Source organism: Lepisma saccharinum, chromosome 13, assembly GCF_977018435.1.
Source record: "Lepisma saccharinum chromosome 13, izLepSacc3.1, whole genome shotgun sequence".
Lineage (NCBI taxonomy): Eukaryota > Metazoa > Arthropoda > Insecta > Zygentoma > Lepismatidae > Lepisma > Lepisma saccharinum.
This window is the reverse complement of record NC_139241.1, coordinates 56,812,474-56,838,865: the sequence shown is the minus strand read 5'-3', so window position 1 is coordinate 56,838,865 and position 26,392 is coordinate 56,812,474. Positions and strand designations below refer to the sequence as shown.

Genomic DNA, 26,392 nt, shown 5'->3' with positions numbered 1-26,392 from the left:
TGGTCAGTTTTAATTCTTGTAGGCCTAGGCCTACATGTTCATTACATTTGCGAGGTTAGAAAATAATTCCTGCAGTACTGTGTCAGCAGCCCATTTCGATTACAGCGTGTGAAACCTAAATAGCTATATGTGAAGAGGATATTAAAGTTTGCACCTGTTTTCCAGTTCTTGTTCATCTAATTTCTAAATTAAAGGAAAGCTTAAGGACGGTAATGTGATATTTGGAGTTAGCCGTTTCAATTCAGAAAATGCCGATTTTTTTTAAGTACGAAAAGCTACAATCTTTCGCCGCCCACTAATTTTGTGATAGGTGATGGGAACGAGACCTTGACAATTCTCGTCTGCTCTCGTCTTGATCTACAGGCTGAAAAACGATGTAGAATGTTAAAGAAAAAGTACAAATTGATCTATCGACATTGCAATAAAATTTATGGAGACGATTAGATTCCTTATTTGCGTCAGTGGACAACCGTCACGCCATATCTTCCACAAAAAACAAACTTATCTTTCCGCTGCAAACCAGAACATTTCACTCAGAATATTGTTATGAAAGAAACATCAGACCCACTAACCAGACGCAGTGTTACATAAAACCACATAATCAGCATGTTGTAGAAGACCCCCTCCGTGCCACCTCCGGATCCTTGTTTCGGAGATAAAGCAATTAGAATATAGTAAAAATTCTTATCGTTAAAGTTCAAGCGAGTGTCACTCTTCTTGTCGCCTGGAAGAGAACTTCAGTTTTGTCTAGCTTCTGCCTCGACTATGGCGTCCACGTCTATACTGTGCCTCTCTCTTGCTGTCCTGTCCACGTTCCTCTTCAGGAAATCATCCAGCTATCCCCTCTTCAACGAGGTGTATTATTCCGATGAGGCTGAAGAATATTTCCCGTCATTTCGTCCTGAGGACAACGAGTATGAGGATAACCAGGACGCGTTCTCCTTAGAAATCCCTGGGATCTTAGAAATAGATCCAGACACAGGTAACATACTGGATATAAACTTTATGGCTGGTGACTCAGACGAGGATGTGTTAATAGACAATGATAGAGAACTGTTTCCAGGATCTAAACATATAGAAGCGGTCATCCACTTTGGAGAATACGATGAAGAAGATGACGATGATGATAATGATGATGATGAAAGCGAATATGGTATTTGGATACCTGACTTTTTCGCAGTGTTCTAGTGTATGGAGATCACCTACGGATGTGTTGGACGTAAGTATTTGTTTGCTCCTTGTGGACTAGTTTTTAACCCGTTGATAACGCATTTGGCATTATGTAACGCTATGACCCATTTCTTGGCATTGGAAACACCCAAATTCCTGCCTGCATGTTCCAAAGATTACATTGGAAAGAGGAACAGGATTTCAGTTACTGGGAAAGTCACTCACGGTTATGAATTCGTAAAACAACACTCTTGAGTGCAGTTTACCACCATGAATAATACTAAATCACGGTGCGTCAACATAACTTAAAGGTACCGGGATCGAACCATGGGATGCGTTACTTCCTAACAAGTAGCTTAGGCTTCCGTAGAGCATGCGAAGGATGTATAATTAACATAATCTAAACTAAAACTTAGGCTCTGTCCGAAATGTTCAAAGTACATACTTGGAGTATGGTCTTCGCGGAAGTGACGTCACCTAGTACAATTCGAAAGCGTTAAGTTCACGAGGTATCAAGATCACAGTGCAGAACACGCCAAGGTTGCAGGCTCGGTCACGTGACAAGTGGACTTGTTGTTCATTTGTTTGAAATCGCGGAGGTAGACGTAGAAAGTCAGCAAGTTGTTTGTTGTAGTTCTTCTAATGTGTGGAAATGTATGTATAAGTACATTTGCAAATGCTATGTAACTTCTGTGGTGAAAAACAAGTGTTTATATCGTGGAAAACCAATATGTCCTCGGTTAAATCTACTGATCGTATTTGGCGCTGCAGTCTTCCAGTCCATGACTTCAAGATCGCACTGTTAGACCATTCTCGAAGTATGCTCGCTTCAAGTACGGTCTTCCATCTTTCGGACACGGTATGAAATGAAAGGTGTCACACACAGGTTGGTTTAAATACCTTTACGGTAATTTTTAATGAAAGGGTTTACCTGTCTCGTGCAGTAGACCTCGTCATGTAGCTGCTCCTTAATCTCACACATACAGAAATCTATTTAACTGCTTGTCGATAACTTAACTCCAAATTACATATCTCTGTTCTCAAAGTCGTGAGAGTATAAAACTGAGTGTTCCTGCTGAACTTAAACGACAGACTCACTCCAAACTCAATCTCCAAAGCTACAACTGAACTTCTCTCCCCAAAACCACCACTTCTTGACCTCTCTCCTGATCCAAGCATTCGGTCATTACCCCTCAATTAAATTCTCCCATCTCCTCTTACCATTCAACGCTCCTAACAATGTACAATACATCCTATCTTAGTTGGCACATTCATAACTTTTTTGCCATCTGTAGAATGACTGAACTACACAGGAATGCTTAAGGATGATACGAATTGCTTCTTATAAGATGCTAATGTTCACTGTTTGGTTTGTCTGCCGTTAGAATTTCGCAATAAATCGAAGTCGGATTTTCCTGAAACTTTGTGATAGCTACGGTTCAGTAGCAAAATAACAAATTCTCGTGCTAGTGCGGACGCAGAATTGATGAATTACAGAATCATGTATTGCTAATTAGTCTATGAAATCTAAAACCAAACGCCGACCTCCGTGGAGGAATGGTTAGCACAACACGGTACAATGCTAAGACTCCTGGTTTCAAATCGCTGCCTTGACGTGGGTGTTCTTGTGAGTATCCCTTCATGAATTTCATCATATTAGCAATCACCTCTTCGTCGCGATTAGCCAATAGTGGAAGAAAAGCGACACTAAGTTAAAAAAAACGAAATCTAAAACAAAACGTTAAACTGTGGCCAAAATTTCAACAACCAGGACTCGAACCAGGGTCTCTTGCACACCGTGCTTTGGATTCAATAACTTACAAAGACATCTTTCCATATCTTCTCTTTCGAGCTCTTACCAATTATTGCAGTATTTTTCAATTTTTCATCACGATAAACAAAGATTCACATCTTACCCTGGGATTCGAACCGAGAACCCTGGCGTAGTAGCGCACTGCACTAACCACTCCGCCACGTAAATCGACTGGCTGAGCTACCGAGCCAACCATGATGCTTCTGCGTGATTTTTCTCTATTGCTATTTTACATGTACGTTATTCCCTTAAATTTCTACGTAGTACAGTTACTGATTCTATTGACTTCGAGATTGTTACAACCCTGAAATGTCCCTGACTGTCCAGCAATGCATCACAATCAATAGAAAGTCTCTGTTTGTTTCGCTTTATAAATGTAATTGACTTTTACAAATGAACGGAATAGTATTGGTACATAACATATCCTCATTCTTCTACCTTGTATTGTAAAATATTTTATGTGTATTTACGGAAACTTTTACCTGGATGCTTCCCTCTCTATCTCCTTTCTTTCTACCCTATCTCTGTTTCTTTCTCTATCTCTCACTCTCTTATTTCTCATTCATTTATTCTCTTATTATCCTTCTCTCATTTTCTCTTGTCCTCCCTGATTCTCTGTCTGTCTCTCTCTCTTTCTACTTTCTCTCTATATTCTCTATTTCTTGTTATCTCTTTTTCTTTCCCCTTCTCTCTACTTCTATTTCTGTCTTATTCTCTCTATTTCATTCTCTGTCTCTTTCTCCTTTCTAGCTTATCTGTTTCCCTTTCACCCATTTCTATATCTCTTCTTTCCCTTTTCCTCTCCATCTCTTCGTCTCTCATTCTCTATATCTCTCCTTTATCTCTTCCATTCTCTCCATCTATAACATTTCTATATTTCTTTAACTATATCCTCTCTATTTCTTTTTCTGCTCCATTCTATCGTTTTCTATTCCCCCCTCTCTCTCAACTTACATAAGTACGTAGATATTGAAGAGGTTATTCTTGCGTAGGATTTCCCCGATGACGTAGTCGACATAGAACACAAAATGTGTCACGCGACACAAATAGGTTTAATCTTTTGTCTCAGCAACTGCACAAACTTCTAACAATACACTTGTGACACATGAAAATACTCAGAGAAATGCATCAAAGAGTACTTTTATCAGCTGCAGCTCCTTACGATGCACCGAAAATTGACTCAACTGACCAGATTAGACATGAACATTTCAAAGAAACTGTGTCAATTGATGCACTCTTCATTTGATGTGTTTTGAGGTTTGTGTGTGGTAACGTTGTGGAGACAGTAGTTAGATTGTAGGCCCAGTGCCGGTTAGCCTATTTGAGCATAAAGTTGGACTCAAACTTCGACAGGCTGCAGTGGCGTTATCAGTAGCGCTGCAATGACCTTTATCATCTGTGCCCACCAATGGAACTCACTCATTCAACAGAAGGTATGTGTTTCACTCAAATTTCCACCTGGAGGCAAACATTTCAATTTCTTTTCTCTTCTGCACTCGCTTCCCATTGGTCTGCGTAGCCTTTACACCTCTACATCCGTTTCAATATCATCAAACGACGCTTAAATCAAGAAAACTGAAATTCTATGTCTTATGATAATTACAGTGAAGTTCCATCCCTGCCTGGTACTGGATCTTTGCATGCAGTGAGGCTTCTGAGAGGGCTTCGGCTACATTCCATAATATTATTTTGTTTTATGCGTTTCTGAAACTCTGTGATCGATGTGTTGCCAGTGTTTTCATTACCATTCTATCATTTTGTAAAACGGATTATAATTTTAAAAAGTCGCAAGCTAAAGAAGAATTATATTATATACTTAGTTTATTTTACTTCGCTTTTCATTCTTGGCTATTCGCGAACGCAGTCAATGAGATTAAGGAAATATGGTATATTTTATATTGTAGTGTTTATGTTTTCCATATTTTAACATGTCTTCTAAAACCACAACAGCCATAACAACATGAGCTTACGCCCTCCCGCTTACCCCGTCCACACGCCTGTGCCTACCCTTCCAGCGACACCACGCTTCGTCCCCAGAGGTGTTAATTTGGAATCAACCTCACCTCACCCTCGCCCTCCGAGATCGCAGTCGCCCTCACCCTCCACCGCCCTCACCCTCCGAGGTCGCAGTCGCCCTCACCCTCAAACGCCCTCACTCTCCAAGATCGCAGTCGCCCTCACCCTCCACCGCCCTTACCCTCCGAGGTCGCAGTCGCCCTCACCCTCAAACGCCCTTACCCTCCGAGATCGCAGTCGCCCTCACCCTCTACCGCCCTCACCCTCCGAGATCGAAGTCGCTCTTACCCTCCACCGCTCTCACCCTCCGAGATCGAAGTCGCTCTCACCCTCCACATCGCACACCCACCGAGATCGCAGTCGCTCTCACCCTCCACCGCCCTCACCCTCCGAAATCACAGTCGCCCACACCCTCCAACGCCCTCACCCTCCGAAATCGCAGTCGTCCTCACCCTCCGAAATCACAGTCGAAATCACCCTCCAACGCCCTCACCCTCCGAAATCACAGTCGCCCTCACCCTCCAAGATCGCAGTCGCCCTCGCCCTCCACCGCCCTCACCCTCAGAGGATGAGGTCTGCCCTCACGAGGGTCGCCCTCCGGAGGGTGAACATCGTCACTGCCTCCAGAGGGCTCGGTGTAGGGGAACTTAAGGTCTAACTACCCGGTACCAAGATAAAAGCTTGGTACATTCAAAGTTCACTCCTTACAATACCCATATCCATATGGAAGGAAGTTGATGAGATGGATGTAGAACATACGAAATAAGGTCAGGAAAAACTGGAGCGGAACTGCTCTGGGAAGAAAATAACTATGACATGAAGAACGTTCTCATTACTCCTGTTTAAGACGCAGCATCTAGCTGTATCGAGGCTGGTGTCCAAACCATCATGAATGTTCGAAAAGTAGTTACCCTCTTGCTTGCTCTATTGGTGGGGATGTCCGTGGCTTTCTACAATATGAAGGAGCAGGACTTCGAGGACATGCTAGCGACAGTCCTCAACGGCAGCGACTCCTCTTGGGACGTCATCAAAGTACCCGACAGAGGATGTCCTGACGGCTACCGCAAAGACGGACGAGGGAGGTGCCGAAAGATCCATTGAACCATATCGGTAAGTTGCGATCCGTATTGACGCTTTAAACCTTGCGCAACCCGTCGCATTTGTGATTCTATAAACTTTAATTGTCTTACATGTTTGGGTACAGTGGCGGCGATTGGGTTCCGAAACAGGTGTGTGTGTGGGGGGGGAGGATGCCAAACTGGGGGCCAAAGACAGTATTTTTCCCTTTGTAGATAAGATTTAGCACAGTGCGGGGGCAAAAGTAGAAAAAAGTTCGAGGGGACAGTTGCCCCCCTAATTTCCACCACTGTATCGGTACGAAATCATTATTTTCTGAAGATTGTTTCTCGTACAGCCACCTCCCGCCCTCACCCTCTGAACAGATTTTTTAAAAATGAAATTGTTCTTTCACATATTTAAAAAAAAATAATTGAGAAACCTGTTAATTATACGTCTTTCACTAGTACCGGTACTTGTATTTATAACACAACATAACGATAATTTATTTGGATTGGATATAAAGTTTAGTAACAGTTTCAAATTCGTTTTTCGTACGTGTACAAAACTATAAAAAACAAAAAAAGCCACCTTCATTGTTATACATTTTCCTGGAAAAGAAACTGCTCATTAAACAGAACATTTAACTACTTTTTTTTTAAATTATCCGATTTTACTTCGAACACAGAAAAAAACCTTTGTCGTTATTTTAATTTTCACTGAAACAAATTATTGATACACTTTAAATGTTTATGTATAAGAGCACATACAAATTCGGAAGGAAAGTTTTTCAAAGCCTTTCTTGTTTTCTGCCACTGCCAACTGCCATACATAACAATAACCATCGCGAGAAACATGTTTTTTTTTTAATTCTTTCATTTCTGTTTCAGAAATTTGATAATCTGTTTGATCGACGTTCATAGAAATCTTTTACTAGAACACGACACGATTTGTATGGTCTCTTCCAGTAGTGGGAGATGTAATAATGATAACAATAGGAATAAAATTGGTTTCTCTATTAGTTTATAAAGTTTTGTGCAATAACAATTATAATAATTATTACTATTGTTATTATTTCTAGATTAGGATAATTCCATTGTCAAGGGTGGGACACACAAACTAAATTTTTTACATTAATGTAACCATTTGACCAAAAGTTAAGCCATATTTTTCTTACGGTTTCTGTACAATGAATTTTGAAACTACTTAAACACTTGATGAAACATAACTACCCTTTGAATACTTTCCCAGAATGATAACTAGCTCGTGAAAAATTTTTGGTTTCCATCATTTCATTTAATTTTAAAAAAATACAGATTCAGGATAATGGAATGCTCCATTTTGATTTTTAAATTTTCACTTCGCTTTTCTGCCACATTTGACTTACTACCTGCGAAGATGGATCACAAACACACATGCACGGAACACAATTCTCAAAGAGGATTATAGCTACTGGCTGCGAGTCCAGAGGCCAGTTCCTCGTTAGCCTGCAAGAATGCAGTCCAGATTGAAAGAGGATCATCCTCTACACACCCGTTATATTTTCTGCTATTCAAGTTCTATCAATGGCTTGAGCTCCCGCCCCCTGTTCCCCTACAAATATTTCCGGCGACGCCTGTGAAATACTAAGTTGAAATGTACACCTGGCACTATCTTCGTTAACCATGTAGCTACCGCTGGTGTACTTTTTGACAACGAAAATTTCCGAACGGTAGCCGGAAGTCAAGATGGTCCCGATATGAGACTTCCCTTACCACACTTATGGAAGAGCTTTCGGCAAGTCGGTGCGATTGATTCAACACAGGAGCGATGAGGAGTTTTGGAACAGTGATATGCTTGGTTTCGCTGTATCTTGTGCTGTCTATGTGCATTGCGAGTGGATCTCGCGTGCCCCTAGAGTTCGTTGCTGACGACACGCCAAATTCCATCGAACCGAAGGTGTCTTTCTCCAGAACCCATAAAATCGTAGATGTCCCGGACCCTGGACGTTCCGTTTGTCCTCAAGGATACCGTTTAGTAAGGGGAACCTGCAGAAAGATATTTTACTCATAAATTGTACTGTAAGTATTTTGAAATGTACTGTTTCTATCACATATATTATATATATACATACATAGATTGATTAATTGAGTTGGTGTTTTAAGTGTACTTTATGCACAGTAGGGCTAATCGGTACTGGACCTACAGTTTAAAGTGGGATCCAAACCATTATGTGCCTCCACAGGGCATCAAACCCATATATATATATATATATATATATATATATATATATATATATATATATATATATATATATATAATATACAGGGAGATTCAGTAAAATCTTGCAATAATGAGTCAGGAAATGGGCGATGTAGCAATGAACAATTGGAGATAGGAAACCTAGGATCGGAGAAAAAAAAAACAATAATGGGGGAACCCCCGAATGTATCCTAACCTCCACCCGCATACATTCGAGGGTATGCGCATGTCCCAGTGCCTCTGATATAAACTGGGACGGCAGTTGCTCGTATTACGGTTCACCCATTATTGTTGCACACACTACCTTTATTTAAATTATCCTTTACTACAGTACACACATATATATATAAAACAAATATAAGAAGAGAAAGAAAAAAATATATATATATATAAGACACATACATATACATGGTTCCCAATACAGTGATTTGATTATTATATGTAAATTACAAGTCACAAATTACACATTACAGTATTGTTAGTGGTCTTCACAGATACCAGCACATAGTTATATTTTAGTATAATTGGGTCATTTTTATTTAGTTATGTTTATTTTATTTCTTTTCACATTCTTTTTCTTGTTTTATGTATGCACTGTGATCCGGATTCCGGACTCCCGGAATCTATAGTATGTTTAATCCATGCCGCAAGACGAACCGCCAAGGACAGATCGCAATAGGTTGAGGACCTTTAGTTATTTGAATTTATTGTTTGGGAGATTGCTCACCCCAGAGGCTAGGTGTTCTTATCCCTGTCGGTTCGTCCTACTCCTCCTATTTCAGTCCATGACTTATGTAGCTTGAGTTGCGTTTGAAATATTTTAAAGTTAATATTCTAGTTAATATCTATAAGTTCTAGGATCGGAGAAGCCAGTCAGGTTCTTAGTTTGGTTTCAAGTCTGAGAATAGTTGAAACGTCTTGTTTAAGATTTATCGGATCAACTCTAATATACAGCCATACTGATAGGTAAAGGATTCAGCCGCATTTATCCACCAGGGCTGAATCCAAGTAAGCATTGACTAAGGCTGGGTGAGCCACAGAGCTTTCTATGCAGGGACATTGTCGAAAAAATCTCCCCTTTAAATCACCCAGCCTCGGAATCGAACCCGGGTTTGCCGCTTGGCAGTCAGGCACCCTTACGACTGGATCACGGCTGCGACTATACAAATGCATACAGGGCATGGCCACTAAGAAACGTCAAACTTCCGTGTCGTGTACAGAACATCAACACTATTCGTCGTCCCGAACTAGTCTCATCTACCGGGGTCGGCGAGTATATGTTATTTTGCCCTTCCTTCTTGCTTTATAGCCGAATTATATATATATATATATATATATATAAAAGAATAAATCTCTTTTATTGCAGCGGATGTGTTTCAGCTTAGAGACAGTGTTGCCGCAACAAGAAAATAAAAGTACCCTTTTAAAGGTGCAAAAGTTATCTTTCTCTTCCAAATTTTCCTTCACATAAAATCAATTGAAATCGTGACCACAAAACGTTAGGGTTAGTACCTGTTGCAGTAGAATCATTACAATTATTCCTTGCGCTGAAGGACTTACTGAATGAATGAAAATAAAGCAAAAGTGAAGATTCATAATACCTGGTTGATTGATTGAGTTGAATTTGAAGTCTACTTTTATGCACAGATAGGCTAATTGGAACTCGACCTACAGTTTAAAGTGAGATCCCATCACTATATGTCTTCACCGGGTATCGAACCCTGGAACTCTTCATTACAAGGCGTTGATGTTACGACTATGCCATCTAGGAGGTTCTCAAATAACTGATAGCAAATCGTGAAAAACATGAGATATAAAAATTTTCACATTTATAAGGTTTATTACTTACCGAAATATTACAATTGTTTTAAAGGTTGATACGATAATGGGAAGATAATTTTCGAAATTTAAAATATTTTACTACATTTGTGGTAGGAATTATGTGAGAAGGAAAGAAAAATTTATTTCACATTAATTTACATTGGGTTAAATATTAGAACCGGGTCAAATTTCGCTGCAAATTCGATGTTTTTAACGAAATTGTATTTTGCGTGAATTTTCATTCAAGTAGCAACACTACTTCAAGGGGAAACACACATACAACAGAACGTAAATGAGTAAGTAAAGCTGTACACTAACAAATTAATAAATAGCAATCGAAGCAAAATAAATTAGGAAATAGGACAGAAAAATTGTCATGAAAATTACGTTGGAGGATAATAGCAAGATTATTTTGTAAAAATTTAGTTATATTTTATGTCTAATTATCGGTTTCAAAAATGTATAATTAGAGTAAAGACTACTAAAGAAACGATTTATCAAGTTCAATTGTAAGGTGGAAAGAAGGGATTAAATTGTCTCCTCCCATCTGGTGTCATTAAATTGCATTAAGAAGTAAGCAGCCGTCCAAAGAATATTTTGTTTATTAGAAGGAGTGCTTCAAGATAAGTACCGGATGATTGCCTTATCGCCACCACTTAACGATAATCTCTATATTTCCTGTGAGGTTATAAACAGGAAATTATCGACGCAATCTTTTCGAGAACAAACTTCCTGTTTTGGTAAATTTCTCGTAAGGGACAGACAGCTGAAATTTGCTAGTTCATTTAATTTGAATATTCGTACTTACGTATTATGCATTGAGAAACATTGCTGAAGGTGTCATTTCGCTTATTTCACGGAAATGAGCTCTATTTGCGACATATCGAGTAAGTTTTCTTCGTTTCTTTTTGCCTTCGGTAACACACAAAATGGCGGTCACAGTTTCAGTACCGTACTCAGCATGCAGTGTTTCCACCCCACTGCACCCAAAAATACCTACGTAGCCCCACAAACCATTCTCGCATAGCCCCACGAACCATTGATACATAGCCCCACGAACCATTGACACATAGCCCCACAAACCATTTGCGGAAACGTACCTTCTTCAGTACAAAAACACATGTTTGGAAACACTGACCGGATTACGTCATCACACACAGGCTACATCCACCTGGAAGTAAATGGATGCAAGAGCTTTCGTGCATCGGTCACACATTTATATCCAAAAATATATGATTTACCGGCAAAATTCAATGAACGTTGCGAGAAAACGCTTCCCCGAACTTCCAGAAATATAAAGAAACTGCATTCGGTAAGTAATTTCTCCTGTAAATTTGATGGAATCCGTCTGTCCCTTACGAGAAATTTACCCCTGTTTTTTTAAGGAATACTGACATTATGAATTCTGTAAGCACCCTTTCCGCTTATCTCAGATAGTTCAGAATGTGATTGCTTGCGTTAGAGTACTGCATGGGGCCATTTTCGTTCTCTCGTACTCACTCGAGTCGCCATGCTCGATCGTTTACAATGGAATATCAGTTTAATGTCTCAATAATTGTATGTAAAATATCCGCCTTGGCAGTTTCAGCCCATAATCATCTTTTCATTTTCATATGTCACTGTATTAGTAAGATAGACGAATTTTAACATGGAGATAATGACTATGTTTACTTAAGTTTCAATTTCACTGCATCTTTCATTTCACCATCCATATTTGAGGCCCCATTATCATAGACGATATGGTTATACGGTCATGAACGTCCGCAGGATTTTTTCCAGGGAGGGGCAAACAAGGTAATTTTTTTCCCGGGGTAAAGGAGGCATATTTTCACCCATAATAGTAATGCCCCCTCAAAAACACTGCTTCAGTCTGAAATTATCATGTTCCTTCAACACCATTATAATAACTAACATAAATTACTGTGACTGAAATGAAATTACGTGTGAAATATATACTTTTTAGGTGGACATTCATTTTCTAGGCGGGGGGTCGTGCCTCCCCTTCCGGACGTACATGTATACGGTCTTTGTATTACTGAGTTTCCAGTGTATACCGCTCTTTTTGCCTGTTCTAGCGTTAATCGCTCGCTCGAACGAAGAAGCTCTCAATTCCGTGCGCTGACTAGCGTCGTCTGTGCGAACTATTTGGCTCTCGAGCGAAATCTTCTCCACGCAGAACTCTATTAGGTACCATGGACAAGTTCCGCTAATCTTTTACCAGTTTGAACTAGCAGATGTGTGCATAAAATGGACTTTAATTGTTCTTCTTTTTTAACTTACACTGAGTTAAATTTCATCTCATGATTTTTTCGTGCTTACTTATCAATTATGGAGATTTTACACCAAGCGACAAGTGATACGTGTCGCTTGGAAACAACCTTTCAGATATAAATTCAACCTTTCATGACACGGAAAGCAGAACATATCAGCAGTTCCGTCAGTCCTTAATAAACAGCGTCTGTCGTTGCGCTTGCGCAGTGAAAGCTTCTTTACACACTGAAAGGACCCATCCATGTCACTTGTCACTTTGGTGTGAAAGATGCCTAAAATGGGAATTAGGATAGGATGAAGAACCTGGTCAGAAACCTGAGTTATACGTATGTCAAGGTGAAGAGAAAATTATACGTATAACTGAGAATTACTTACAAATCAGATTTAGATACCATTGTATTTTTATTACGTGTCTACTTTGAGGATCATGTCATAAAGTGGTAAATTAAAGAATCTGAAAGTTTTATTCTTAAATACACTATATTTGTCACTTTATTAGTGAACACTTTGAGACTTCAATGACACAGGTATGTGCTCATATCAAGTAATCCACCTATTACCATCTTAGTGTCGAAAATAAAAGGGGGTACGCCCACTTTGTGACCACCCTGTATTTCAGTTTTAGTTATATGTGGACTAGCGTCAACTTCCCGTTTAAATTTTACTTTCTGGCCAAGCATGTAACTTTTCATGGCCGACCAGGAGCAACTGTCACTTTTGTGACATTGTTGCAGCTTCGTTACGTACAAATCAACTATATTTTATGAAAATTGTTACAACACCGAATTACGTATAGATGCATTACGTACAAGTACAGCGCCTTGAATAACGTAGTGTGGAAAACGGCACTGTCCCGGGCTCTCTGGCTGGTTCCACTCAAATATGATATCGCTAGAGGCGCTGGTGTCGGTACAGCTGCATGGCATTCGTCTGCTTATAATGGAAGTAAATGGAGTTTTCGATGCAACGTCTGATTCTTTTACATGAAGCATTTCTATGAATGTGATAATTGCTATGATATTTGATACAGTGGTCGCGAATATATTAACGAACATTCTCGACAGTCGACCACGTCCTGCTATCGTTATACTTTCATTAATACGTAATACGGGAGAAAAAAATGCTCTTGGTAACTAAATTTTTGTATAAGAATTAGGTTCATAATTAATATCATCATCATCATCATTTCTTTTGAAGATATACAAACTGAAGCATTTGTATTTTTATATTTACTGTCTCTTTTCTTCCGCTTTATACTAATCGCGGCGATGATGATAATGATGATTGCATGAAACGACAAGGGGAAACCCAGAAAACTTCCTTAGTTCCATCGACATAAGTGTAAGGAAACTTTCAGACCAATGGGACAAGCGACACGGGATGTTCATACTAATGTGACTAGTGACACAGACACTTCCAGACTGTAAAATAGCATTCATTGCGCATGAGGGTCCAAACAGCAAACGACACGTTCATATGGCGTATTCGCGTGCTACTTGTTACTTCGGTAGACGGAAGCGACGCACCAGAGGGGGGTTTCCAACTAAGTGACAAGCGACATGGTGCCTTCAGTCTATTGCTGCTAATTGTGCGATTAACAGATCTAGGCGACACGATAAACCGCACGTTACAACAATAGATCTAGGCGACACGATACACCACACGTGTCGCTTTGTCGCTTGTGTGTCGCTCAATAGCTTGCAACGTGTTGCCGTGGTTTGTTGTTCCCGCATGCGCAATGCAATGAGTGTCTTGCTTTAGGGAGATTGAGCACCAAAGCGACAAACGGCACGCGACACTTTTCGCTTCAGGATTTCTCCAACCGAACGCTGGCCTGTGCTTCCCGTCATGCCACTACGATGTGAAATCTTGCTCTTGATTGGCTCGTCCCAAGCGACATGTGTCGCGTGTCGCTTCGGTATGAAAGTTGGCTTGGACCGAAAGACCCGTGTCGCTTTGGTATAAAATCTCCTTGAGGAAACTGTGCAGTCAGAGCTTGTGTCCCTACGGTTCGAAAGGTTGCATCGATTGATTACCGACTGCTCGCTTCCATTTGTGGTTTGTTGTCTCGGTATGAAATATCTCTCAGGATACTATTTATATTCTAATAACATAGAAAAATAAACCCTAGTACGCAATCCAACACGTGACGTCCGGAATCACATTGTGATGTTTCTTCGTGGTTACGCATGCTATTTATTTATTAATTTTATTTTACTTTTCTTTCCAAATTAATGCCATTTCGTGACTGCAAGTCACTCCACAAATACTGTTTCTGTCAATTCACGTACCGCCTTTCAAGATTAACAAATCTACACAATACCGGGTGTCCCAGAAGTCTTTCCCTGATTACAAACTTTATTCATATCCGCTATATGCAATGTAGAGATGTGAAAGTGGTGCCAAAATGTTGGAAAACTAACCAAGTTTTTTTTGTTCCAGGTTTCAGTAACGTGGCTGTAGTGTAGCAGTGTCAGTGCCCAGGAAACCGGAAATGTTCACAAATCAGGAAAAATCTCAGTGTGTCACGAGACCCGGTCACCAATGACAGTGCAGAGGAACTTTCAAACAACTTATGGAAAGATGCCGCCCGATGTCGAGAGCATTAAGTCGTGGTATGACAAGTTCAAGACCACAGAATCTGTTGCCGACTTACCGAGAAGTGGCCGAACCATCAACCTCAGCGATTTCAAACAATATAAAACATCAGCCAAAAAATTGTCTTTATGATATCTTACACAAACGTTTATTGTTTCGTGCATACGAAGTGCAAATCGTACAGGCTTTGTTGCCTAATGATACCACGGGACACACTGAGCTTTTGCCTGATTTGTGAACATTTCCGGTTTCCTTGGCACTGACACTGCTACACTACAGCCACGTTACTGAAACCTGGAACGAAAAAACTTGGTTAGTTTTCCAACATTTTGGCACCACTTTCACATCTCTACCTTACGTATAGCGGATATGAATAAAGTTTGTAATCAGGGAAAGACTTCTGGGACACCCGGTATATTCCAAAAACTAACTAAGCCGCATTACTTTCATAAGAAAATTAGCAGCCGTACTGATCACACTGCCATCTATGTTGTCATCCGTCTCGAAAACCAGTTTCTTGGGTCGTTTTCCACACTACGTTATTCAAGGCGCTGTAGTACAAGTAAGGTTTAATTAACACGTTTTTACATTATATTTTGCCTTGACCTTCAGAAATTTACCTATAAGACTGAATTACGCAGAACTGAGTTACGTATAAAGCAGTCTCATTTGTAAATGCGTTCATTTTGAATATTTTACCACCGGGCAAATTCAAGCATAGTCCTTTGGCCCTAACTGTTTAAGCAGGAAGGACTCTGTGTGAGCGGAAGTGAAAATTCAGGAAAGTTTCAGAATTGTGTCGGATGTTAGGCACGAATTGGTAGAAAGAAGTCACCAACTTTTCCTTGAAGAGTTGATACAGTGACGGAAAGGGATGAGTACAAGATGGCTGTTACTGGAGGTGTATTTACTCATACTCTGCTGTGTAGCGTTGGGAGAAACTGCTAAGGATCACAGGATATCTGTAAGGACAAGAGTGGCAATCGCCGCTCCTGATTGGTGCCCTCCGGGAACGCTTCGAGATCACAAGAACTCCTGTCGAAGAGTTTGGAGGGGAAAGCGGTCCAGGTAAAGGGAAAGTTTCATTGATTGAGTTAGTGTTTTAAGTCCATTTTATGCACATTAAGGCTAATCGGGACTGGACCTACAGTTTAAAGTGGGATCCGAACCACTATGTGCCTCCACCGGGTATCGAACCCGGGAACCCTTTATTACTACTGCGCCATCGGGGTGGCCCTTTACTAAGGGGAAAGTGAATAAGGGAAAGTACAGTTTAACCAAGATAGGAGTGCTCCTGTGGCGCTGCCGTTGAACAGGTGATGCAATCAGCTGCTTGCCGTCTAATCCTGCTGCTGCGTTGCCAAAATGTGCATAATTCTTCAACACATCGTTGTCATCTTTAGTCAGGGGCCAAGTGTTTGTTTCATCATAAAGGGTAAAACCGTACACGGCGATAATGTCTTGGGGGTGTAACGGGATGACTTTCAATTTCAATTTTCCTTTATTAAAGGGCGAGGTTCAGCCTGAGGCTGTTCTCCTAAGAACCCTAATGTCAACCTCGTTTGCACATAGTGCACACTGGTAAACTGTATGTCTGCAGGACAACTAGGCAGAGGCGTATTCTGGGCGCATGCGATGCATTGTGGGAAAAGAATTATTACTTTCTTTCACTTCAGATCCAAGAAATGTAATATAAGCTTAGTTGAGCGCTCTCGTGTAAAATAAATATTTCTCCTATATGAAGAAATTAGAATGTAGAAATGCTCATTAATGTCGTCACAGAGCAAGCTGTCCGATGTACCGCATCAGCGAAGGAAGATTTTAACGTGGGCAAGCGCTGCTCCCGTGCTTCTTCCCTCCCCTTTCCATTTCATCCCCTTCACAATGCGTGAATATCGCGTTAGCTGCATGCTGTGAGGTGACAGCTACAGGGAAGAGTATGCTTGTTGTTTCGTTGAACAAAGAGGTGGCAGCGATCATTTTTTCCCCTTGGAGGTACAGTGCAATGCACATTTAGTTTAAATTTTGGTTCATTTTTATGTCTGGGCCTTTTTCAAAGTTCCACATGGCTTAGTGCAGTATTTTCCCGAAATATTTTTAAAAAATGACGGAAAATGAAACTGAGGGTGTGATACAGGATTATTATTACTATTTGACTTTGTAAAGCTAAAGAATGAGTTGATTCCTCTCTATTCTTCCCCCGAGTTTGATAATAAACCTGTATACGTGTATGAACTAGTACCATATATAAACACGAACAATATTCATAACGTTATGAGTGAAACTTACAAGTTGGCTACACTCATTTTGTCAATACCAGCTTCAACTGCATAAGTGTAACGATCCTTTTCAGCATTAAGAAAAATTAATAAATATATTAGAGCAACCCAATCGCAAGAAGGATTATGTGCGCTTATCCATTGAAAAAGAGCTGCTTCTGAAAATTAAAGCGTTGCCCTCATTTTACGAAGATGTTATAAGGGAATTTACCACTTAAAACAGAAGAGCAGAATTTACATTTAAATTATTTTAATTAAGTCTGGTCTTTTGTTCCTGAATATCTGATTTAAATTTAGGCCTCTACTATAATGTTATTTGCATAAGCCAAACAAACCTAAATTGTGAATCCCCAATGTAAATATAAACTGTTAATAAATATCAAGTGATTTTATAATTTTATGAAGACTTCCACATCAGACATCAAACCTGGTGAGTTTTGAACTTCATTATCCATATTTCATTACTTTATACGTTATGCAATATTTAGTAATGTTAATGTGCAAATCGTCAACTATTGAATACGTATAATGCTATCCCCCATTCCATAATATATATGTTTTAAATTTATGTACAGCATGCCCTTTATGAAAATCGAGGATACGCCACTGCAACTAGGCTCTGGCACCTAGACCAACAGCCAGCGTAATCCAAGGCTGTGTGTTGTCCTGTGTTCTGTCCTTGTGCACGGTGCTCCTTTATAGTTTCAGCTTCAAGCATACGTAGATAAGAACATTTTAGTCCTCAGAAACATGTTTTGATTTCAATTATGATAAGGCGCTTGGCACCGTGCAAATGTGACAGGTGCGCATAGCTTAAGTGCTGACGCATCCACCATTTTATCTTCATTCATGCATTCAATATATCTCGTGTAAGCTATCTTGATGAACAGGACGTTAGACTATTTCACTAAGGGGCTACAGTCCTCCAGTGACAACGTCTTCGGGGCAGAGCGGAAAATTGGAGCTTTTAAGCGCCGGTAAGACAATTGAAATGCGGTTCTAATTATCCCTAGTGCTTCCAAAGATGTTGTTTTGCTGTACTCTAATTAAGCCATGTTTTCATTTTAAAGACACTAAGTTGCTGATCAAGACAGTTTATATCAAGATTTGAAAACACTTTATATGTAACGTCTCAACCCTGTATCAGGTTCTTACTCAGACTAAGAACTCTGCGTACAGGGTTCAGACGTTACATGTAAAGTGTTTTCAAATCTTCATATAAACTGTCTTGGTCAGCAACTTAGTGCTTTTTTTTGTTTTGGGTGTTCATAACCCTCATTCACCGTGATATTCTAAAAATACTACTACTAAGGTTACATAATTTAGAACTACATAATTTGTATTCATGTCCAGATATTATTAGAATAATTAAATCAAGAAGACTTAGATGGGCAGGCCATGTGGCATGAATGGGAGAGGAAAGAGGAGTTCACAGGATTCTTGTTGGGAAACCTGATGGTAAGAGACCTATAGGAAGGCCAAGACGAAGATGGAGGGACAACATTGAGATGGACCTAAAGGAAATCGGTAGGGTTGGAAAAGAGTATATAGATCTTGCTCAAGATAGGGAAAGATGGAAGGCCTGTGTTGCTGCAGCCATGAACCTTCGGGTTTAAAAAGGCTAGAGAGTTAGTTAGTTAGTTACTACTACGAATAATAAGATCCATGAAAATCTAATACCACTGATAATCAGCAACCTGCCTCTTTCGAAATCTCTTACTACGCTATTGCAAGAAATGACTCACACGATTTAGCCTGTGAGCGTTCATTTTGCTTTCTTCAAGGTTATGCATCCAAATATTGGTTTCTGAAAGAAAATAAGCAGTTATGTTGCCAACAAAAAGCTCTAACAAATCTAATTGTCACAGAAGGAAATGCTAAATGTTTCCAAGAACTTTCCCTCCATAAAACAGGTAAACATATGCGTAGTTATTATTACGAGCCTGTGCGTGATGACGTAATCTCTTAGTAAATTATGACGACAATAAAAGTTAAGCGAGTGTTCACGACAGGAGAAGAGTAAATATATCCCCTTCCACTAATCCCTGATAACAGAGACAATTTCATACCTAAATAATTCATTGTTACTACATCATAATTGATACAGTGCGTATCCTATTGTTGTTATTGAGTGTAATTGTTGACGTAATATACTCCGGCAAACTAATTGTCGGCGCTTATAACAATACAAATTTGTTGTTTCAGAGAGGTGTTGTTGACTCAGCATATTCTCGCAACTAATTTGTAGTTGTTTACAGCAATTGGGCTTCTGTTTGCAAGAGAGTTGTCAGTACCACCGACCTCCACGTACAGCGCTTTAAGATCATTCTGAACAAAGAAAGCCCTGTGAACGGAAATAGCGTGAAGATGAGACTGTATTTCGGTTTGTGTTTGTTGCTTGTGATTGTGTCTGTATCACTAGCGCAAATCTTTCGGTTAGGTTCTGTGATTATTGTACCAGGAAGGGCAAGATGCCAATCTGGATATCGGCGGTTACCTGACGGACGATGCAAACTCATGTGGAAGTAGATAACACTAAGGTTAGTCACTTACAAAAATGTTTAACACCATCCACGGTTGTATTAATAGGAAAATGATAGGGGGGGGGGTTAACTTTCAGCAGTACGAGGATAGTATAACATTTATAATTAGTGATAATAGTAATGTTAACAATAACTACTGATTTTTTGTATAATTTTATGCAATAATATACATGTCAGAATTTGCCCTTCTTGTTCCATGGCCAGAAAATATAGGTTTTTACATTAAAAGACCCTTTCAGACCATTTCTGAGAAGAATACCTGCATTTTATAGTGTTAGGTTTTGCCTATTCTACTCATAATTGTCTATTTTAAAGATAACAGCGTTTTGGGTGCATATTCCAGGAAAATGATGAAAAATCTGTCGATGTTCATTAATTGTAGTGTCTATTTTATAATTTCGGTACCTTTTGCCTGCCTATTTTGAGAGATTTGAGTGCCTATATATATAACCTTATCCTGGTTATAAGCCCTTATTCACGAGCGGCTAACGACAGACTTAGCAACTTGGAAGATATATAATAACAGCACCCAACCTAACCTAACCTAACCTAACCTAACCTACCTAACCTATCCACGTATGAACACAATAACTTAAATAAATAAAACAACCTGCCTAACCTCTTTACATACTTATTTCTGCTTTTCTATGCATACGTGGATAGGTTAGGCAGATCAGGTTTGGTGCTGCGATCGTCCCTTATCAACCGTTAGATAACGATGTGACCACGGATAGTGTACATCATATAGGGCACTGAAAGGTATCATATCATGTAACAAATTACTATGAAATATATTTACACACAGTCAGTAATTGTAAACTGGTTAATAGTTATTGTACATATTACTGTCTTCAAACAGTTTCGAATCAATATTTCTAAATGTCTCACTGTACATATCGCCTTGCTTGAATTATATTTACAATCACAATGTACACTTTGATTTTCAAACTTTTTAAATTATATCGCTGCGTTTTGATTATTTGTTTAATAATTTGTACGAGTTTCTGCCAATTTATAGTTTATTTTTAACATAATGAATGCTGATACAGTTATTCCGAAAATATGAATAAAATAAAATTATTGTGCACGAAGAATCTAAGACCATTGATTAAGTCTCGCTACCACATCTAACCTATAATGTATATTTTCAAAAATATTGCACTGATTGATTAAAATGTTGAAGCAATTTTATTTAATCAATGGAAGTAGTTTGGATCCGTTAAACACTCTAGTCATACACGGCCAATACACCAACACGTTTAAACCATGCGTCTCTATTCTTTAGACAAATTTATTACATTTTTAGTTTCAGAGGTTCTTATTGAACCTTAAGGGGGGGGGGGAATACAGAACAAATGAAAGTGTTCTTTTTGTACTTCGGGTAGTTGGGCTCACCTTCGCTAAAGGCACTCAAATATCATCCCCTCTTCCACTCACGCCAGGAGTCCTATCCCCATCTTCGCAAATAAGCCAAAAGTGGCACAAGAAGCGAAGTAAAATGAAGCAAATCAATCAATCAATATTCCACTCGGTACATCCTGTGCTGTAACCTGTACAAGTACCCAGTTAACTGCATCACGAGTTGATTGTTCTGTTGTGCTGTAAAGTGAACCGATGCTACCCACTTTGAAATCTGCCATTGAAGTTTCACTGTTGTGGTGGAGGGTGTTGAACCAGCCAGTGGTTTTAGCCAGGGAATTTCCTGGCGATAAGGTAAAGGACGAATGAAATGAGAGCTTTACTGCGGTGATCATTACTATTGAAATTCTTTTTCTCTTTCTCTTTTTATTTATTTCTTCCTTTCTTCAGTTGTTTGCTTCTTCGCCTGTTTCCTTATTTCATTTCTTTTTCTTACTCTCTTTTTCTGTACTTCTCCCTGTATCTCTTTCTTTATTCTTTTTCCTATCCATCTCACTTTGTGTCTTATTTATTTTCCCTGTTTCTCTCTCTTTCTTTGTTGTTCTGTTTCTTTATCTCTTTTCCTTTCTCCCCCTGTTTCCCTTTCTATCCACTTTCACTAAACATTTACTTATCTCTCTTTTACCCTCTTTTTCCTCCTTATTGTATTTTTCTTTTATTCTTGTTTCTTTATTTTATTTCTTTTCTTTTTCTGTCTTCTTGTGTTAATGCACCTTTCTTTCCTTCACACATTGTTTCTTCCTTCTCTTCCTGTTTCTCTTTCTTTCTCTGGAGGTACACAGCGGTTCGGATTCCACTTTTAAACTGTAGGTCCAGTCCCGATTAGCCATACTGTGCATAAAGTGGACTTAAAACACCATATCAATCAATCAATCAATCAATCAATCTTTCTTTCTCCATGTGTTCCTCTTTATTTCTCTCATTCCATCGGAAAATTCCTCACATAAATTATTTGGGTGGGCAAGAAATTGGGCGAAGACTATTTCACGGTGGTCTGATGGCGACGCCTTAGGAACTATACCCTGTACCAGCTAACTGTAGACCAGGCGAACGAGAACAAGTCTCTGCGCAAGTAGTGACGCGAGACAGCTCCACCAATGAAATGTGAGAGAAACGGGATTGCATAATGGGCGACTGGAGTTATCCGATTTCCCTGCTTCTCTCTGTCAGCATTTCAAACACTTGGCAAACGGACCGTGTTGTTGTCTCCAGTTCCCTACTCTTGGTTTAAGAATTTATTAGGCAAATATTAAGGGATAAAACAGCAAGTGCAAATTTTGACAAGCCGTGCATTAAGCGTACGGACTAAGTTCTGGACCGAACGTCCGTACATGCCATGAAAGTTTCGTACATGTACGGTCAGGACCGTACGGTTGACAACGCTGCGCTTTCACCACTCGATTTCCCCCCTCCTCTGCCGCTATGCGCGGCCCTGCTTTACAGTTAGATTGGACAGGGTATAGGAATTGCGGAATGTGTCGCAAGAGAGACGATTGACGTCATTACGGTCAACATTTTAACCCCGGCGACCCCAGCAATGGGTAGTACGTAAATATACAGTAGTGTCCAAAAGTTAAGCATGACGAAGATATGAGAAAATGTGTTATTGATGAAGTGCACAAAGCATAGTGAAAATTAATCAAAACGTTACATGAATTAACAATTGTTTTAGTGTGAAGACAAAAAGTCCAAAAATAAGAAAATTGAAGATCGCTTCCTTAACAAGAGAAAGAGGTTTGTATGGGGCGTGATCATCCCCAACAGCTACACATCCTTGCAACGACATAGAAGGTTGTTCAGGAGCACTACATTTACAGTGGAGCCATCACCATCAAAATTTGACCCTGAACGAATGGGGGAACATGCTCTTCACAGATCAGTCCACATTCAGTGTGCGAAATGATTCCCGTCGCACGTTCATCTGGAGAGAACCTCAAGAACGATTTAATCCCAGGAATATCGTGGAAAGGGAACAGTTTGGTGATGATGGAATACTAGTGTGGGCAGACAAATGGACGAAAGGAGCTGCACCTTTTTGCTGGAGGTACTGTTACTGCTCAGAAGTATAGAGACGAGGTACTCCAACATCATGTGCAACTTTTCAGAGGCGCAGTCGACCCAGATATACACGTAATCTTCTAGGAAGATAATACATGTGCGCGTCGAGCCAAATTGTTCGATGCCTTTCTTGAAGATGAAGAAATCACCGCATGAACTGGCCTCCGAGGTCTCCAGGAATAAATACTGTAGTGAATTAATGAGACGAGTTGCAGCCCGCCAGCCTTCACCAAAGACATTTCCAGAGCTCCGCACTGCTCTTCGTGGGGAATGGAACCAGCTGTCCGCAGAGCTCTTGAACCACTTTTTACGTCGTTGCAAGGCTGTGTAGCTGTTTGGGATGATCACGCCCCACACAAACCTTTTTCTCTTGTTAAGGAAGCGATCTTCAATTTTCTTATTTTTGGACATCTTGTGTTCACACTAAAAACAATTGTTAATTCCTGTAACGTTTTGATTAATTATCACTATGTTTTGTACAGTTCTGACACTTCGTCAATAACACATTTTCTCATATCTTCGTCACGATTAACTTTTGGACACTATAGTATATTGTGAAATCTAGAGTGATAACTACAGCGCCTAGAATAACGTAGTGTGGAAAACGGCATGCTTCTGCGCTCTCTGGATGGTTCCACTCGAAAATGATCCGCTAGAGGCGCTGGTGTTGACCCCGGTGCTTCATGTTCGACTGCTTATAATGGAAGTAAACGGAGTTTTCGCTGCAACGTCTGATTCTTTTACATGAAGCATTTCTATGAATGTGATAATTGCTATGATATTTGGTACAGTGGTCGCGAAGTTATTAACGAACATTCTAGACAGTCGACCACGTCCTGTTATCGTCATACTTTCGTTAATAATACGGGAGAAAAAATACGCGTGGAATGTTCTTCGCAACTAAATTCTTGTGTATGAATTAGGTTCATTATTATCATTATCATTATCATCATTTCTTTTAAAGATATACACACTGAGGCATTTTTATTCTCTTTTCTTCCGCTTTAAACTAATCGCGGCGATGATGATAATGATGATTGCATGAAACGACAAGGGGAACCCCACAAAACTTTCTTAGTGTCATCGACATGAGTGTAAGGCAACTTTCAAACCAATGGGCCAAGCGACACGGGATGTTCACACTGTCACACTAATGACACACACTTCCAGACTGTAAAATAGCATTCATTGCACATGAGGGTCCAAACAGCAAACGACACGTTCATATGGCGTATTCGCGTGCTACTTGTTACTTCGGTCGGAAAGCTCCTTAAAGGAAGGGTGCTGAGACCGAAGCGACGCGCTACAGGGGGAGTTCCCAACTAAGTGACAAGCGACATGGTGCCTTCAGTCTATTGGCAAGCGTTGCTTGCGAACAACAGATAGGCGACACGATAAACCGCACATTACAACAACAGATCTAGGCGACACGATAAGCAACACGTGTCGCTTTGTCGCTTCTGCGTCGCTCAAACTGGGCCATTTCCTCAATAGCTTGCAACATGTTGCCGTGGTTTGTTGTTCGCACATACGCGATGCAATGAGTGTCTTGCTTTAGTGAGATTGCGCACCAAAGCGACAAGCGGCACGCGACACTTATCGCTTGAGGATTTCACCAACCGAACGCTGGCCTGTGCTTCCCGTCATGCCGCTACGATGTGAAATGTTGCTCTTGATTGGCTCGTTTCCAAGCAACATGTGTCGCTTCGGTGTGAAAGTTGCCTTGGACCGAAGGACCCGTGTCGCTTTGGTGTGAAATCCTCGTATCGTTTGTCGCGTGTCGCTTTGGTGTAAAATCTCCTTGAGGAAACTGTGCAGTCAGAGCTTGTGTCCCTACGGTTCGAAAGGCTGCATTGATTTCGGACTGCTCGCTTTCAAGCGACATTTGTGGTTTGTCGCCTCGGTATGAAATATCTCTCAGGATACTATTTATATTCTAATAACATAGAAAAATGAACTCTAATACACAGTCCAAGACCTGACGTCCGGAATCACATTGCGATGTTTCTTCTTGTGTTACGCATGCTATTTATTTATTAATTTTATTTTACTTTTCTTTCCAAATTAATGCCATTTCGTGACTGCAAATCACTCCACAAATATAACTGTTTCCATCAATTCACTTACCGCCTTTCTAGAGAAACAAATCTACATAATATATTCCAAAAACTAACTAAGCCGCATTACTTTCATAACAAAATTAGCACCTGGGTCGATCGCACTGCCATCTACTTGTCATCGTCTCGGGGAACCAGTTTCTTGGGTCGTTTTCCACACTACGTTATTCAAGGCGCTGTAGTGATAACCCACCGTGAATTCATTGAATTGTGGGAAGTATGCGTGAATTATTGGCTCCGGGATTTCTGGGTGAATTTTTCTCTGTAGACGTAACAAATTGCAACTTTTATTATTCCAATCCCATTGAATTTATACATATTTATTAATGGCCTGAAGCAAGTTTTTCACAGTTCAGCCTTTATTTTTATCGAGCATGGAAAAGAAAAGAAAGCTGTGTGAAAAATAAAACTGAATTATCTCAATTCCTTTACTTTGTTATTTTCCTTAGCAGAACAATCTATCTCACCGACTGAAAATTATTGCAAACTAAGATATCTTGAAGTTGATTTGGTAAATTTGAGTTTGAAATTCTAATACAATTAACAATTTTTGTTGTAAATTAATTTATCCCGTAGCGTTTTTGATTTGTGTTTCTAGATGTACTTTCGAATTTGAGTATGTGAAATGGAAATGTAAATTCTACACCTTAAATTATATGTTATAAATTCTTGTGTTTGTGGCCTTGAGTTTTTGGAAATTTTGCCTTGAAAACCTTGAATTTTACTTGAATTTTATGATGGTCCTACAGTAGCCACCCTGGAAATCTATAGAATTAGAATTATTACTGGAAAAGGATCCGTAGCATGGATCAATGGTCAGTGGATTAAATTAAAGCTGTAGTGAAAATTATGCCCATCCTCCGCTTCCACGCTTCTTTCCACTTGTTTCACAACACCATTTATGTTTTCACCTTTCATTTCACTTGTCCCGATTCTTTTTTTCTTATTTCATTCCTTTTTCAATATTTTCTGTGAATCGTCTCCATGTTT

General features: G+C 39.8%; 1 protein-coding gene across 1 annotated transcript in view; it reads left to right on the top strand.

Moving 5' to 3' along the window:
- Positions 1-587: 587 nt before the first annotated feature.
- The window catches only part of LOC145997308 (uncharacterized), a 67,813-nt gene continuing 42,008 nt past the window's right edge, over positions 588-26,392 (top strand). The window contains exon 1 of the mRNA XM_083134210.1: positions 588-1,219. Coding sequence (XP_082990336.1) covers positions 766-1,188 — 423 coding nt within the window. The 5' untranslated portion in view covers positions 588-765 and the 3' untranslated portion in view covers positions 1,189-1,219. The remainder of the gene's footprint in view (positions 1,220-26,392) is intronic.